The 14,513-nt window shown below is 33.0% G+C and overlaps 2 protein-coding genes across 2 annotated transcripts in view; one reads left to right on the forward strand and one right to left on the reverse strand.

Moving 5' to 3' along the window:
* Window positions 1–6,347, forward strand: part of LOC109362405 — a 28,128-nt gene extending 21,781 nt beyond the window's left edge. Inside the window, exon 15 of the transcript XR_002109403.1 lies at window positions 6,337–6,347. The gene's annotated coding sequence lies outside the window, so the exon portion shown is untranslated. The remainder of the gene's footprint in view (window positions 1–6,336) is intronic.
* LOC109361863 lies at window positions 944–12,770 on the reverse strand. The gene is made up of 12 exons (XM_019607395.1): window positions 12,600–12,770; window positions 9,959–10,154; window positions 9,152–9,407; window positions 8,843–9,059; window positions 8,388–8,740; window positions 7,750–8,274; window positions 5,911–7,117; window positions 5,475–5,828; window positions 4,976–5,213; window positions 1,808–4,254; window positions 1,549–1,700; window positions 944–1,115 (listed from the first exon to the last, which is right to left on the reverse strand). The coding sequence occupies exons 1-12, from the start codon at window positions 12,768–12,770 to the stop codon at window positions 944–946; spliced, it is 6,288 nt and encodes a 2,095-aa protein (XP_019462940.1).

Here is a 14,513-nt window from a genome sequence, read left to right on the forward strand (position 1 = left end):
AATGATTACTTTTAAAAATAATCTAATTCTAAATTTTAATCACTAGAGAAATTAAGTCAACAATTTCAATAATACATTGAACATCTTTAGGGCTCAACTAAAATATGTTTGATACTTGCATTTTCTTTTCTGGCATATTTTAAGTCAATAATAAATTGAACACATATATCAAACACTAAATAGATTTAACGAGATAATTAGTATGATGAGATATTTTATTCTCTTACATTAAAATAATCACCCTTACGATGCAGTGAAAACTAAATCAAAAAATAGATGAAGAAATAGGATGTAATAAATAAAGTTATAGTTGAAAATAAAATATAAATATCCAAAAACATAAAAATAGTTGGAATAATATAAAATTATTAAATAGTTAAAAATATATGAAAAAAAGTCACAAGTATTCAACATTTCAAAAATTAATATTGCTTCATTCTTGACAATGTAAAAAATGACATTTTTCACATTTTCAAAAAATGAAACTCATATTTTCTGAAGTATAAAATATGTTTCACACTTCATTTCTAATTTCATAAAATGGAAATAGAAAATAAGAACTAAATAAAGCTCTAGTTTTTTACATTAAAATTATATTGGCCTAAAATTGGGTACGATTGCAAATGGGAAATGAAAATAATATAATCAGAAGATTAATAAAAGAGAAAAAAAAATAAATGTATCTATAGTGTATGAGTTTATACACTAATATTATATTATTCATCATTTATTTTTAATTATTAATAACTCTTAAAAAAATAATACAAATGAATAGTGAATAAAATATGTAAATATTTATGGTGACATTGTATAAAAATTAGTCTTTCATTAAAAATTCTTAACATACTTGTCAAATGAAGAAAATGATTACTAGAACATCTACATTCACCAAAAAACTTCCAAGATTATCATTAGTACATATTACATCCCTTCTTGTATTTTCCTACATGTTACCAAGTCCTAAGTTGATGTCAGCTTGAGAATTTTTGGACATGTTATCTTTTGAATCATTGCTCAGCAGAAACAGCTTATTCAGGACATGCTCTACTTTGGGTCTTCTACACAGAATAGCCTTAGAAAGTTCATCAATGACAGAAATATGCTTCTCATGATCACTAGAGAAAAAGGTAGGAAGGAAAAAAAGGACAATGAGCAAAGTAATTAATCATTAACACAAATTTCTAGTGTAATGTATAGGTCCTTACCCATCTATTTTTACAGATTGGACACCAACAGAACAAAACTAAGAGTAAATACTCATTTTAGTTTCTCACGTTTTTTGATCTTACCAGTTTGTTTCATCAAAAATTGAAAAACTCAAAATGGTCTAATTTTTTTTAAATGGTGATGAAATTAGTTATTTTTAGTATGTTTTACAACCACTTGATAGACTAATTTGACTCATATTTGAAATTTTTGGAAACCATTTTGAGTTTTCGATTTTTAAGGAAACAAACTGGTAAGGTCAAAAAACACAAGGAACTGGAATGAGTATTTACTCAAAAACTAAATAAAAGTTGACACAAGAAAGTTACATGCATAGCTTACCTCATGCTCAACACTGAAGAAAATTGCTTCATTTCATCAAGCAAACACAACAGCTCCCTCATTTCACTTTTACTTTGAATTCTAATATGGTTTTGTGGCAAGCTTCCACATATTAAAGAAATCAAAAGTTCAATGCAAGTATCCACAGAATCCTGAAAAGTGAAAAAAAGTGAGAAGAAAATAACAGCTAAAAAATGTATAGTAGAGTCATATCCTTGATAGAAGCTTTTATTTAACAAGCTAGTTTTTTTCTTCACACCTGCAGTAATTTGAGACAAGAGTCATCAACTGCCAATTGTAAATTTTCTAACATATCCCAGAAGCTAACATCATGAGCAGAATTTTTATTACGACTGCGAAAATTCATTGAAGGAAAATATGTTACAACTGCTCCAGTTTCTCCTCCGAAAAAGTCAACTCTACTTCGAAACAATACTTGTAATATGAGCTCTCTTTGCTGGAACATGTTGATCAAGTCCACAGAAATTGCATCTGGACACACAATTTCTGAAAAATTGTTCGATAATCGAGCAATCACAAGAGGATTCCCAATCACCTTGAAGGCCTCAGCAAAGACTTTCAGACCCAACTGTTTTCTTCCTTTACAAAGAACGGTGAAAAATTCCACTGGAAGATGTGCAGTTATATGCCTCTGGCACAACAAATCTTGAAGTAACCCTTCATATTTCACAGAGCTGAGATGAAGCAAACATAATAATACAACCAATCTCAGAACAAACATTGGAAAATAGTCCTTCAAATCTAAACTCGATTTAGTAATCCAATTTTCAGTAGCCTTCGGATTATAAAGATGTCCACCGAGGACATCAGCAATGAACTCCAGGATATCAGCAATTAAACTTGGATGTGGAACTGAATAGCAATTTCCATTCTGGTAAATGAGCCATTCGGCGAAAGATGACTTCGTGGCAAAAATGAACCCGTTCATGCACGATGCCAGTAGCAGAAGCCGTTCAATGAGATCCGTAAAACAACCAAGAGAGATATAGTCAACTTCTTCCTTCCGATTAACATTGTAAGTAAACTGCAAGGCTTTATAGAACTTACACAACTTATGCTCAGCCGAATTCCATCGCAAACTATGAATGAACTCTTTCCAGGGGAAATTGTTTTTAAATCTTTCTATAATTTTCATAAAGAATTTCTTTCGTGGATTGGCCATTCCGAGAATCAATACTGCCACCCTTCCAATTTTATTATAAGTTAGCCTATCTGTCCCTCGAATGTTTCCATAGATGACCTCTTCAATCAAATTCTGACAAGGCTCAGTTGCTCTAAGAGATATCATGTTTTTAGACAGAGATTTCCTCTTATCCATAGGATGCACACAGCGAAAGAAACAGTCAATTGGATATTTTAGAAATTTCTTCAATGTTTCCAGGATTCTATCGCTATGGCGAAAACATTTGGATTTGATGAGAAATTTTGAGACCTCAAAGATAAGCATTAAAGACCTAAGCTGACAAAATTCAGAAGGAACCTCTTCAAGTGAAAACTTGTAGAATGCCTCTAGGTTTTGCAAAACAGCCATGCCAACAGAAAGCAATTCCGAACACCAATACCACTTGGCAGCAGAAACCAAAAAATGAATATCTACAGAAGCTAGTCTCCTTTTTTTCCTTAGAAATTTAGCATCCGGGATAAGCAAAAGGTAATTGCCATTCGCATTAGCACTCGGCTTCTGAGCTCCAAAATAACCTAACACAAACTTTCCATAACCATTATGCTCATCAATATCTTGGGATTCCAAACTAGGAAGATGTTGCAAAATCTGGACAATGTTATCCTTCCAACATGTCCAACAATAAAAGAGTGTCTCGATAGAAAGCCGAATCTTCAAAATCATTTCTTCGACATAATTGTTCGACAGATTGCTTTGCTGGAGATACTCAGAGCAGTTCAGCTGAAAATGAGCATCCAGAAGCTTCCTCGAACATAGTATTTCGCCTGTGATACTCCCGTACATGCGAGAACACTTCAAATGAGTCATGGTTTTGATAAGGTCGATATTATCATTTGATAATATATCAACTTCAATACAAGCTTGTTCATAAAAGCTGCTTGACACTAACTTTGCAAATGGCAAAGCTCTTCTCAAAAGCTCACCCTTCTTAGTAAACTGCTTTAAGGGCCATCCTTCGCTCCTATCAGCCCATAGCGAATTAGAAAGTACATAGGAAAAAATAAGTTCATAAGCTTCCATGAATTTATCGTCATTTCCCATTAGATCAGCAGCACGCGGAATATCACCAATCAGCTTGGCAATATCCGCAGCCTCCATATAGTTCCCTAATTCTTCTTCTATCAAAATGAGCTCATCAAGTAAATTTAATGATCGTAAGAACTCGCGCTTCAATTTGAGTGAATGAAAAGCTGTAACATATTCCATCATGGAACTTGTATCTTTATGATAAAGACAATTACGAGCACACCTTTCCAGAAACATCTGTTCAAGTGGGTTCAGATCAAGTCTTCCAACCATAATTATACCAGCACGACTACTTTGTTTCCATTGTCGAATATAATCTAAACCAATGTCATGCAATCCTCCTTTTTCACAAACAGTCAAGCAATCTGAGAAGAAATTGCCTCTGGCATAAACTTGAGCTGCAACTTCATAGCATTTTGCAAGATAAAAGCAATCCCCTGCTCTTTTCAAATCACAATTTTTCAAATAAATCTTCCCTGTTAACAGAAACAAGATCATCCTTTTAAATTAAAAGTTCACAATTTCAAAATAAAACATAAACATAAGAATTCATAAACATATGTACAAAATTATGAAAGTACTTGTAATCCAGTTTCAAATTGACACTGTAACATTAATGTTTTCATAAATCAATAACTAAATAGAACCAAAGATGCTTTCACATGTTAATTTCACAACCATTAAACTGACAGTGAGTTTGGCTTTCTATATTTTCTCACAAATGTGTAAATAGAAAATTATTTAGAAGCAAAAATATTTAAAGTAACATAATGAAAAGTTTGACATATTGTGGAACTCGAGAAAAATGAAAAGAAATTGAAATGCATAAAACTTTATTAGAACTGCAATAAAAAAGAATCACAAGTGTGCACATAAGAAATAGCTTACAGTTTACCAAAAAACATGTAAATTATCTCTGGTAGTTCAAAAAAAGATAGCAGAAGAGTTTAGATAGTACAAAATAAAAAATTTAGAGCAAAAGTAAACTTGTTTAAAATTTATAGTAACAAAAAATTATGCTTGTTGAACACATGATGTAGAAGTGTGATCCCAATGTTGGTGTTTAAACATATATAACACTTACCATATCACCAAAAGTCCAAAACCATCCAAAAGACACTGGACAAAAAAAAAAGAGCGCCTAATCAAATGTCGTAATAGTACAGGCATAATAAATACAAAACCTCAAATTCTTACCAGCTCTTTCATGATCCCCGGAATCAGAAAAACACTCAGCAGCAGCATTGGCCATTCCGATTCCTTCAAATATTTGAGCTGCTTCCATAAACATCGCATTCGCATCCTTAGGATTCAGATCACACAAATGCTTTGCACTTTCTCTAAGACTAGCTGCCTTAGATTTTCTCTGCCAATAAAAGTCCCCGGCTCTTTCAAAACAAAGTGTGGCCATATCATAGTTATGTTGATTATATAGCTGCAAAAGAACATACAAACAAATATGAAATCATTTGGAAAACAAAAATACCAGAATGAAGTGACACAAAAAATTGTTCCACGCCTAACATGGTATAGAACTATTTTTGATATATCAAGGTACCAATCATGAGATACTTAAATTTTGTAGGTTCCTAAGCAATCAGATAAGTTACCACTAACCAATGATTCAATCTAGTTAAAAAATGTAATATGTTAATCTAACACATTACAACAAAAGAATGGTGATCATATAAACAACCTTGATGCCAATTGACTTCCAATCTTCTTCATTGCTTTCAACTTTCATTGACTGAGCAAGAGAATCATTCAGACCTTTAAATTGTATAACACCCTTCTTTTTCCAGTAATCAAGCATTGGTCTAGAATACTCCTCTCCGTTTTCATAGATCCACAATCTCTGTCGAGTACGAGTTATAGCCACATATAACTCCTTAAGTTCAGAGCACAAAATATTGTGTATGGGATCGTTGTAACATGGATAAGGCATAAGTTCTGTACTTTCCAGCATATCAAACTCCTTCATATACTCGTAAATCACCCTCCATCGATTTCTCAAAGGCGAAGAACCAAAAAAGTTGTACAACAGTACATCCTGAAAAACAACATAAAAAACCATAAGAAAAAGCATAACATTACGCAATAAAAATTAAATAAGATGATGATGATGTAACAACCTGAAACTCCAGGCCTTTGCACTCCAAAATGGTCAAAACAAGAGCATGTTTCCCGACATAGTCTAAAACTTCTTTCCGCACAGAATCATCTCGTACCAGAATTGCTTGCTCCGCTCCAAATCCAACAATTTTGCCACCCTCGGCACCACTCCTTCCAAAAATAGTTACAACTGCATTTTTTCCATTTTCACATTCAAGAATAATAGGAGCTTCCCCATGTATGAAACTGGTTTCAGGCTTCAGCGCATCAATGGAATAAGGAAAAAAATGTAACAGAAGATCAATGATGCTCTGAGATAATTTTAGCACTCCGGCATGAGTGCGAAAGTTATGATTCAATAAAAACACGTTTAAACTCTTCGCTTTCTCCCATCCTTCGTTATATGAGCTTATATTTGGAACAAAAAGAAACTTTTTGTAAAAAAGAGATTTTATATCCTGAAACCTGAAGTCAATTCCGTTTGCTATTGTTTGCGCTGTATCTCCACAGAAAATAAAACCTTCTTCAGCATTTTGGCAAACATATTTAAATAAAGCAATTTGACTCATGCTTAGATCTTGAACTTCATCAATATACACAAAACTCATTCCATGACCTTTGTAACCTTTTATTCTTAGTCGACTATGGAGATCAATAACAACATCAGCAATATCAAACTCCCCTTTTCTTATCTTCATTTTTTCATAGCTTTGATAAATATCATATATCATCTCTCTTTTCTGTTTGCATAAACTTGAAGCTCGGTTTTCTGATAAGGAAATATAGCCATCACGAGTTAGCGTACCATCACCAGGCTCCATAGCTTGAATACCACCTTTTATGTGAGACATGATTTCTTTATAAACCCTTGAAGAATCTAGGTTCTTAGTATATTGAGAATTGAAGTGTGGCCAATATAATGAATCAAATCTTTCATAAGTCACCTCCTTGTTCCTTATGAAGATTTCCAAAGCAACGGAAATTACACCAGAATTTTGACTATCAGAAGATAAAGTGCTGCTAAATCTTCTAAAAAAAGAGTTACCTAAAGTTCCATCAAGCATCATTAGAAACGTTTGAAATGTTATCACAAGTGGAAAACAATTAGCAGGAATATCAACAAAAGAATCTGAAATATTATTAAACAGTACTGATGCATCATCAACATAATTGATATCTTCCTCTGTAGAACTGCTTTCGGCATAGACATTGCCCCCACATATGGATCTGTATAGTAACATCCAATAGTATTAGATATCTTTCGAACCACACGAAAATAATTACGAAACTGAAGTGAATGCAAGGGGAGTAAATGAGGATTAAAGCGACTAGTAGATTGACTTTAACATAATCACATAGTCTCTTACACCATTGTACATAAGACAGTTTTCATGCATAAAAATATTAACAAACCATCACCTAATATAGAATTGACATTCGAAGACAACATGAAATTACTCATAAAGAAAAAGATTATTCAACTACTGCAGTTGATAAATTATCCAATGCTATAGTATTTTTGAAGTTATATCTTTCTAACCCACAACTCAGAGTGTCACTCTGATTCTCTTTCACAAGAAAATAGTTTCATATGCATAATAAAATGAAGAAATCATAACACAAAAAACTCTGGATTAATTAAATGCATATGTTATATACCAGTGTTTACATTCATATTCAGTATATCAGTGTATATCAAAACTGAAATAGATAGAAACACATGGATAACGGTGAGATAGAATATAAATAAATATTATGCAAAAATTCCAAGCTTATTGATAATTCAACAATACACATTGCAAGCCATTCATCTGAAAAGGAGATAGCAAAAGAAAATATGTATAGAAGAATATGCACACCTTTTCAATCGAACAAGATGATATTTTACAACTTGGCATAGTCTTGAACTCACTGTCACAAACAACTGGCGTAAAACCGGTTTGTAATTCATTGTAATACTTTCTTCATCCTCATTGGAACATGGAAATTGAGCACACTTCACTCCATATGCTGCTACAACAGCCATATGGTGCAACTTCTCTTTTTCAAACAATTTCATGATCAAAACAGTAGTTTTTCCAGTTCCAGAGCGACCCAATACAAATGCGCTTTTAGGAAAGCGGATTATCTCTTTTTCTTCATCTGTTACTTCAAAGGGTAGGTCAATTTCATTGTCATTACAGTCAGATAGCAAGTGGCTAACAACAACTGGTGATAAGGAGTAGAATTTCATCAACAGCAAACTCTCCTTAACCATTGAATTCTCAACATAAATCCTTTGATCATCACAAACACTTGATTCTGTAGCATTTCCATTATTATCAAGATTTTTAAATTTCGAGATGATTGGTGATTTTTCCCAACTCATAGGAACCTCCATATTCCTATGGGGCAAAAATGCAAAATCAAATTGTTTTGGTTAGATAGCTTAGGAACTTATCAACAAAAAACTATAATAGATTAAAACTAATAGAATGCAACTTAAAAAGGACCTTACCCTTCAAAACATTTCTCATTGCAATGAGTTATAAAATCATCCGAGTAACTTCGAAACAGATTATCGAGTCGTTTCACCAGTTCAGGGATACCCTCTAGAGGCAGTATATCCCATATCTTTAAAACTTGAGTGTAACTTGACTCTTTCACTATGTCCTTTGAACAAAGAACATAGAGACCTTCAACCTTGAATTGCATCAACATCTGCGATGAATTCCCATAAAGCACTTCCACTTTCTTCCTTTTGGGTCTCCATCCACTAGAAATTTTGAGTAAGAGGCCAATAACCCACTTCTTTCTTCGATCTGACTTCAAATTTTTAAAAGATTTATAGAAGTTATCACTAAAAGTGACCTGTAAGGGTGGGAATGTTATCTAAATATGAAGCACATAAAAAAAAAATATCGATAATAGCGATAATCATAATTGAAAGTACAAGGGTGAGAATAAAAATACCTTCCATCTAGAATTTCTAAATAGAACACTATCTGCATTAAGCAAATCATCAAGTTGATCCAATTCTATCTTAGCATTCCAGATAGTTTTTGCTAAATCCTCATCTTCATCAGCATTAAAGAAACATTGACAAATTTTCGCATCGAGCACTAGACGTTTCCACACATTTTCCTGACTTATAAGGATCTTTTCAGTCCCCAAAATCCACAAGCAATGCCTGTTGAAATATCGAAAACTTCCAATTACTAGTCTTAAAACATACAACAACAAAAACAATAATTTGGCACAAAAACAAATGATAAATTCAACCTAGCACTTGAAAGAACATCATTAGTCCTCCGGGGACAGGATATGATCTCAACAGAAGAGCTAACATTAGTTCTGACAGTTGATAATATAATTATATCATGCTCTTGACATTGGAATCCATCAATTGTGTTCACATCCACATTAAATCCGTGATGTTTTTTGTACTTCTGTCCAAGTTTGTCTTCAATGGCAACAACTTGTGCAGAATATGGAGACACTATACCTATACTCAGGTTTTCATTTGAGACAAGCCAAGCTGCATATCACAAAATGTAGCAAAATATTAGAGTTTACAAAATGTGTACATTAACAAAGTAACATTTTTAAAAAAGATTCATAATATAATGCATGTTACATATTTTATCAAGTACATGTCTGTTCTATTCTTTAGGTTATTATTACTATTAGTCTTGGTAGAAACAATGTATAAACGCAAAGATATTGTTTTTTCTCCAACAATGTTAATCACGTTATAAATGCATGATACTTAACTCTACACTATTGACAGTCATAGAGTTTAAAAGTCAAAAACATTATCTTTTTCTGACTCACTATGAAGTATACAACTTTAAATGCATGTTCTTCAAAGAAAAAAATGCAATAACATTATAGAGGAGAAGCATACTCAATTCTTATCTGTTCAAAAATGTAAGTATATATCTATGTACACTATTGGTCCATCGTCCATAAACCTTTATGGTGCATATTTAACTTTATATTTTTTGAACAATAAAAATGAAATGTTTCCATACGCATTTGTGTTGTGCATTACAGAATACCACTGAGAATAAATAAGAAAAAAGCAACCTTTACAACATTTTTGAAGAATTTTGATGACAAGTGCAACTTCAACCATATTTTTCCAACTATGTCTAGAATCATCAAACTCTTGTACGCCATCAACAACATTTATAAAAGAATAGGGACCAAAGATTGGCCCAGTGAGATATTGCATCCTGTAGTGTAGTGTATATTGAGAAAATGACTCAACTAACTGAACCTCCTATATAAAATTCTTCAGAAACCAGGTTGATAATAAAACGTTATGATGGTGTGTGTTGTAGTATGTTGATAAGGAAAAGTTATGATGGTGTTGTAGTAGTATACTAGTATCTTAATAAATAAAGAAAAACTGAAATCGTTTCGTTTCTCTCCTCTACACTCTTGTTTTGTTGAGACTTTCTAGTTTCTATACTTCATGTCAATCATGTCATTCATGTCTTTTCTTCATTTACCCAAAATATGTGAGTTTTTTTACACTTTCGGTATAAATGATGTAACGATTAACAAAATTCATAAGATTATTAATAGAGTGTAAAATCTATGTACTAATAGTGTAAAAATTTATATGTATATATAATATATTATTTCTTATTCATTTTGACAATGTAAAAATCTTTTATACTGTCAATATATATATATTATTCATTTATATAATTTTTATTTAAGAATTAATAATGATAGAAAATGAATGTTGATAATAAAATGAGAATTTAAAAAACTTTTATATTTTTGGTGTATATTTTTTTTTAAGTTATGTTATCGCATCTTATTCCATATTTTTTTAAAGTTAATGTGTATAGATGAAGAAAACATTAAAAAATATCGTATTATGATGTAAACATTCTTATTTATTTTTAAGAGAAAAAAAATAGAATTAATTAATGAAAAGTATATATTGGCAAAGTCTTAGAAAGTGTAAAATAAAAGTTTATTTAGGAAAAAAAAAGGAATGAGGGGACTATTAATTTTGACATAATTAATGTTTGTACATTACATTATCTTGGGGTGAGTATACTCATCTCATTTTGGTTCAAAAATTTATCCCATGTTAATATGTGGGTCTAGTTCAGATGGTAAAACACACCTCGCGTAATTTTTTGCGGGCAAGGTATGTAAAATTTGTTTGTTTGTCTATTTTGTCCAGTTCGTTTATCCACGAAGTCCGCAGACATTTTTAATGGGCAATGCGGGCAGCCCGCAGATACAATGTAAGAAAAAAAAAGAAAATTTTCAATAAAATATAATGTAATATGATTTAATGTCTCAAAAAATTGTGTTGTAATATGATTTAGTTAACTTTATATAGAATATCAAAATATTTTTAAAACTTTGTTCTTTTTTAACTACTTTATTGAGTTTCTTTTTATTTTATTATATTAACTTTTAAATTGTTTAATAATACACGCGTGTCGCCTGCTTGCCCGTTAGCCCATTTTAAAACGAACATGACATGCCATTTTGTTCATTAAGTGAATGTGGACATGTTTATACTCACTTAAAGTTTTGCTGAGCATGGGCAAAACAAATTAAGCGGCATGTGTATGTTTGTTTGTGTAAAAGTAATATCATCTTTTTGGTCTACAACAAGTATTTATGGGAATAACCTATAATTTATGATACTCTTGTGCAACCTATATGTATTTATACAATTTAAAGAGTAAATCAATTGCTACTTATTTAGGACAATATTATAAAAATGAATTATTATAATACATATATCATTTTACACCTAATTGATTTTATCCTTTATTTTTTTTTACCATATAGACATATGTAAATTCCTCATTCATTGTCTGCAAGTAAATCACTTCATATGCCAATTATGGCAAATTATGTTACGTGTTCATAAGTAAAGTAATAATGTTGAGAAGAATTTGTCAAAAAAAATGAAAAAGTAAAGTTTTAGTTCAAAAGTTAGGTAACATAATATTTAGAATTGATATACCTTTAAAATTAGAGTTGGATTCAGATTAAAAAATAAGTATGATAAACATGTAAGGCTTTTATAAGAAACAATTTTGACCCAACTTAATTCAATCATGTTCACATGTAGTTTTATCTAACTTTTTAAAAATAAATAATAAAAATAATAATAAACTTTTTAGTGATGTATGAAGACAAGATATTTCTTCATTTTCTTGTAACAAAACGTTTTCTTCACGAAATCCTATAATTTTTTTTAAGGGATTAAATCATAAAATAGTACTATTACTTTTTCATTTTTAGTTTTTATTGTCCTTTAAGAAATTTGTTGCAAGATTTCTCTTTATTATTGTCAAAATTGGAAGTTGAGGGGTGATGCAGGTGTTTGGAGGATAATTTGGAGTTTGAGAGTCCATGAGAAGGTTAAATTTATGTGTTGACTTGGTCTTCATGAAACGCTTTCTTCTAATGTTTTGCGTTTCAAAAGGCACCTGGCTTATAGTCCAGGTGGGTGATGGATCTCATGCATATATTTAGGGATTGTCAGGACTCATCTTTGTGGGCTCGCCTGAGTTTCATGTCCCCAAATTTTTGGGCGTCTCAGTCTTTACGTGATTGGCTGATGGAGAACTATAATTGCAGTCATGGTCTCCTTTTTTTGGCAGATATCCAGTGGATGTGGAGATGGAGAAATAACTCTATTTTGGGGGATTCTCCTTGGTATGTGAATTAGGTGGCTCACTTTATGCACAAGGATCTTTGGGAGTAGCATAACTTTGGGTGTCCTCTGACTTTGGAGGAGAATCTTCCGTTGACCCGCTGGAGTCACCCGGAGTTGGGCCAAGTCAAATTGAACGTAGATGGTAGTTACATCGGAGGCACATGGATTATGGGAGGGGGCAGCGTCCTTCATGATAATTCAGGTCATTGGATGTGTAGTTTTTCTGTTAACTTTGGTGATGGGTCCCCTATTTTAGTGGAGCTATTGGCTATGGAGCATGAGTTGTCTCTAGCTTGGAGCCTTGGTTTCAGGAATGTTTTTTTGGAAAGTGACTGCCTAGAATCTGTTCAAATAATTTCTAAGGGAATTCAAATTAGGATTCCTCGCATTCTATCAGTGGTCAACAATGTTAGATCCTGACTGGCTCAACCTTGGGTCGTCAAGGTATCCTTCGTGTCTAAAGAGACTAATATAGTGGTTGATTTTATGGCTAAATTAGGTTTTCACTCATCAGATGAGCTGAAGATCTAGGATCCCCTAACTCATTGTCAACCATGTTTGCATTTTGGTCTTGATTCCCTAGCTTAGTCTCTTCTCTTTATTTCTAATTTACCAGAAAACACTACCACTGACCCTTGATTTTTCAGTTGTGTAGATCTATGTCAATATGTAAGAATAAAGGGGAGAGATCAAGTTACTCCATGAATAACTTTGAAGAGTTATGCCAAATCTACAACGTTCATTCTATAATCTAAATGTTTATAACCTTAATTTTAAAAATCATGTGAAAGTCACATGCAACTTAATCTCATATTTCATTCATTCTATTTATCCCCCTTCATACCATATTTAATAACCATATCAAGATTGAATATGATACTGATAGAGCAACTGATACTGGAGGGCCTATTATCAACCAAGAGGAAACAATTGTGACAGCAAAACCCAAAGTTTGGCAAGTATACACTAGGAGAAAGAAGGTGGGCCAGGGGGCGAGAAAAGGAAAGTTAGTTAGAAGAGAGTGAGGTGGCATGAATCCCGTATGGAGAGAGATTTCTGTTATAAGGAGAGGGAAAACAACAAATAGGGGATATAAGAGAATATTGTAGTAAGGCTAGAGAAGGGAGAATTCTCTAGAGGAGTCTTGGACTCTGGATATTTTCAAGTTATTTTCATACACACCTTGTAGAGTTTTGAGCTCAATGTCTATTGCAATATAATAAAAATACTCACTACAGTATCTGTTTTTATAGATTCCTATCATTGGTCCGACATGCCGGATTCGAAAAAACAGAGCCAGTGACGTGTGCGGTTGTCCATGCCACCGAAGATGACAGACAGAATGAATGTTTTGGAAGAGAGAATGGCAACCATGGAGATGATGGTACGACAATCTCTAGTGGAATTTTGTCAATCCATTCTAGAGGAATTTGGCAGGTTGCGAAATCCATCGGAGGAAACCACCGACACGTTTCGTAGAGAAGATACGGTGACTGAATATCAGATGGCAGTTAAAAGGGTGGAGTTGCCTTCGTTTGATGGAACAGATCCAGTAGGATGGATCACGAGAACGGAGACTTACTTTGAAGTACAAGGAATGTCAGAAGAGGTGAAGGTGAGGCTGGCCAAGCTAAGTATGGAAGGTGCCACTATTCACTAGTTTAATCTCTTACGAGCTACCGAGAAGGATCTTACCTGGGCGAGGATGAAGCGAGCCCTAATCGATCGCTACGGCGGTCGCTAGAGTGATAATCCCTTCGAGGAACTCAAAGATCTGGTTCAGACGTGAAGCGTGGAGGAATATGTGTTGGAGTTTGAGTTCATCTCTTCACAAGTTGATCGTTTACCCGAAGAACAATACATGGGCTACTTCCTGGGTGGTCTGCGTCCCGAGATTCGATTGAGAGTCCGAACTCTCAATCTGGTGAACCGCCT

Source organism: Lupinus angustifolius, chromosome LG12 (genome assembly GCF_001865875.1).
Source record: "Lupinus angustifolius cultivar Tanjil chromosome LG12, LupAngTanjil_v1.0, whole genome shotgun sequence".
NCBI classification, from domain to species: Eukaryota; Viridiplantae; Streptophyta; class Magnoliopsida; order Fabales; family Fabaceae; genus Lupinus; species Lupinus angustifolius.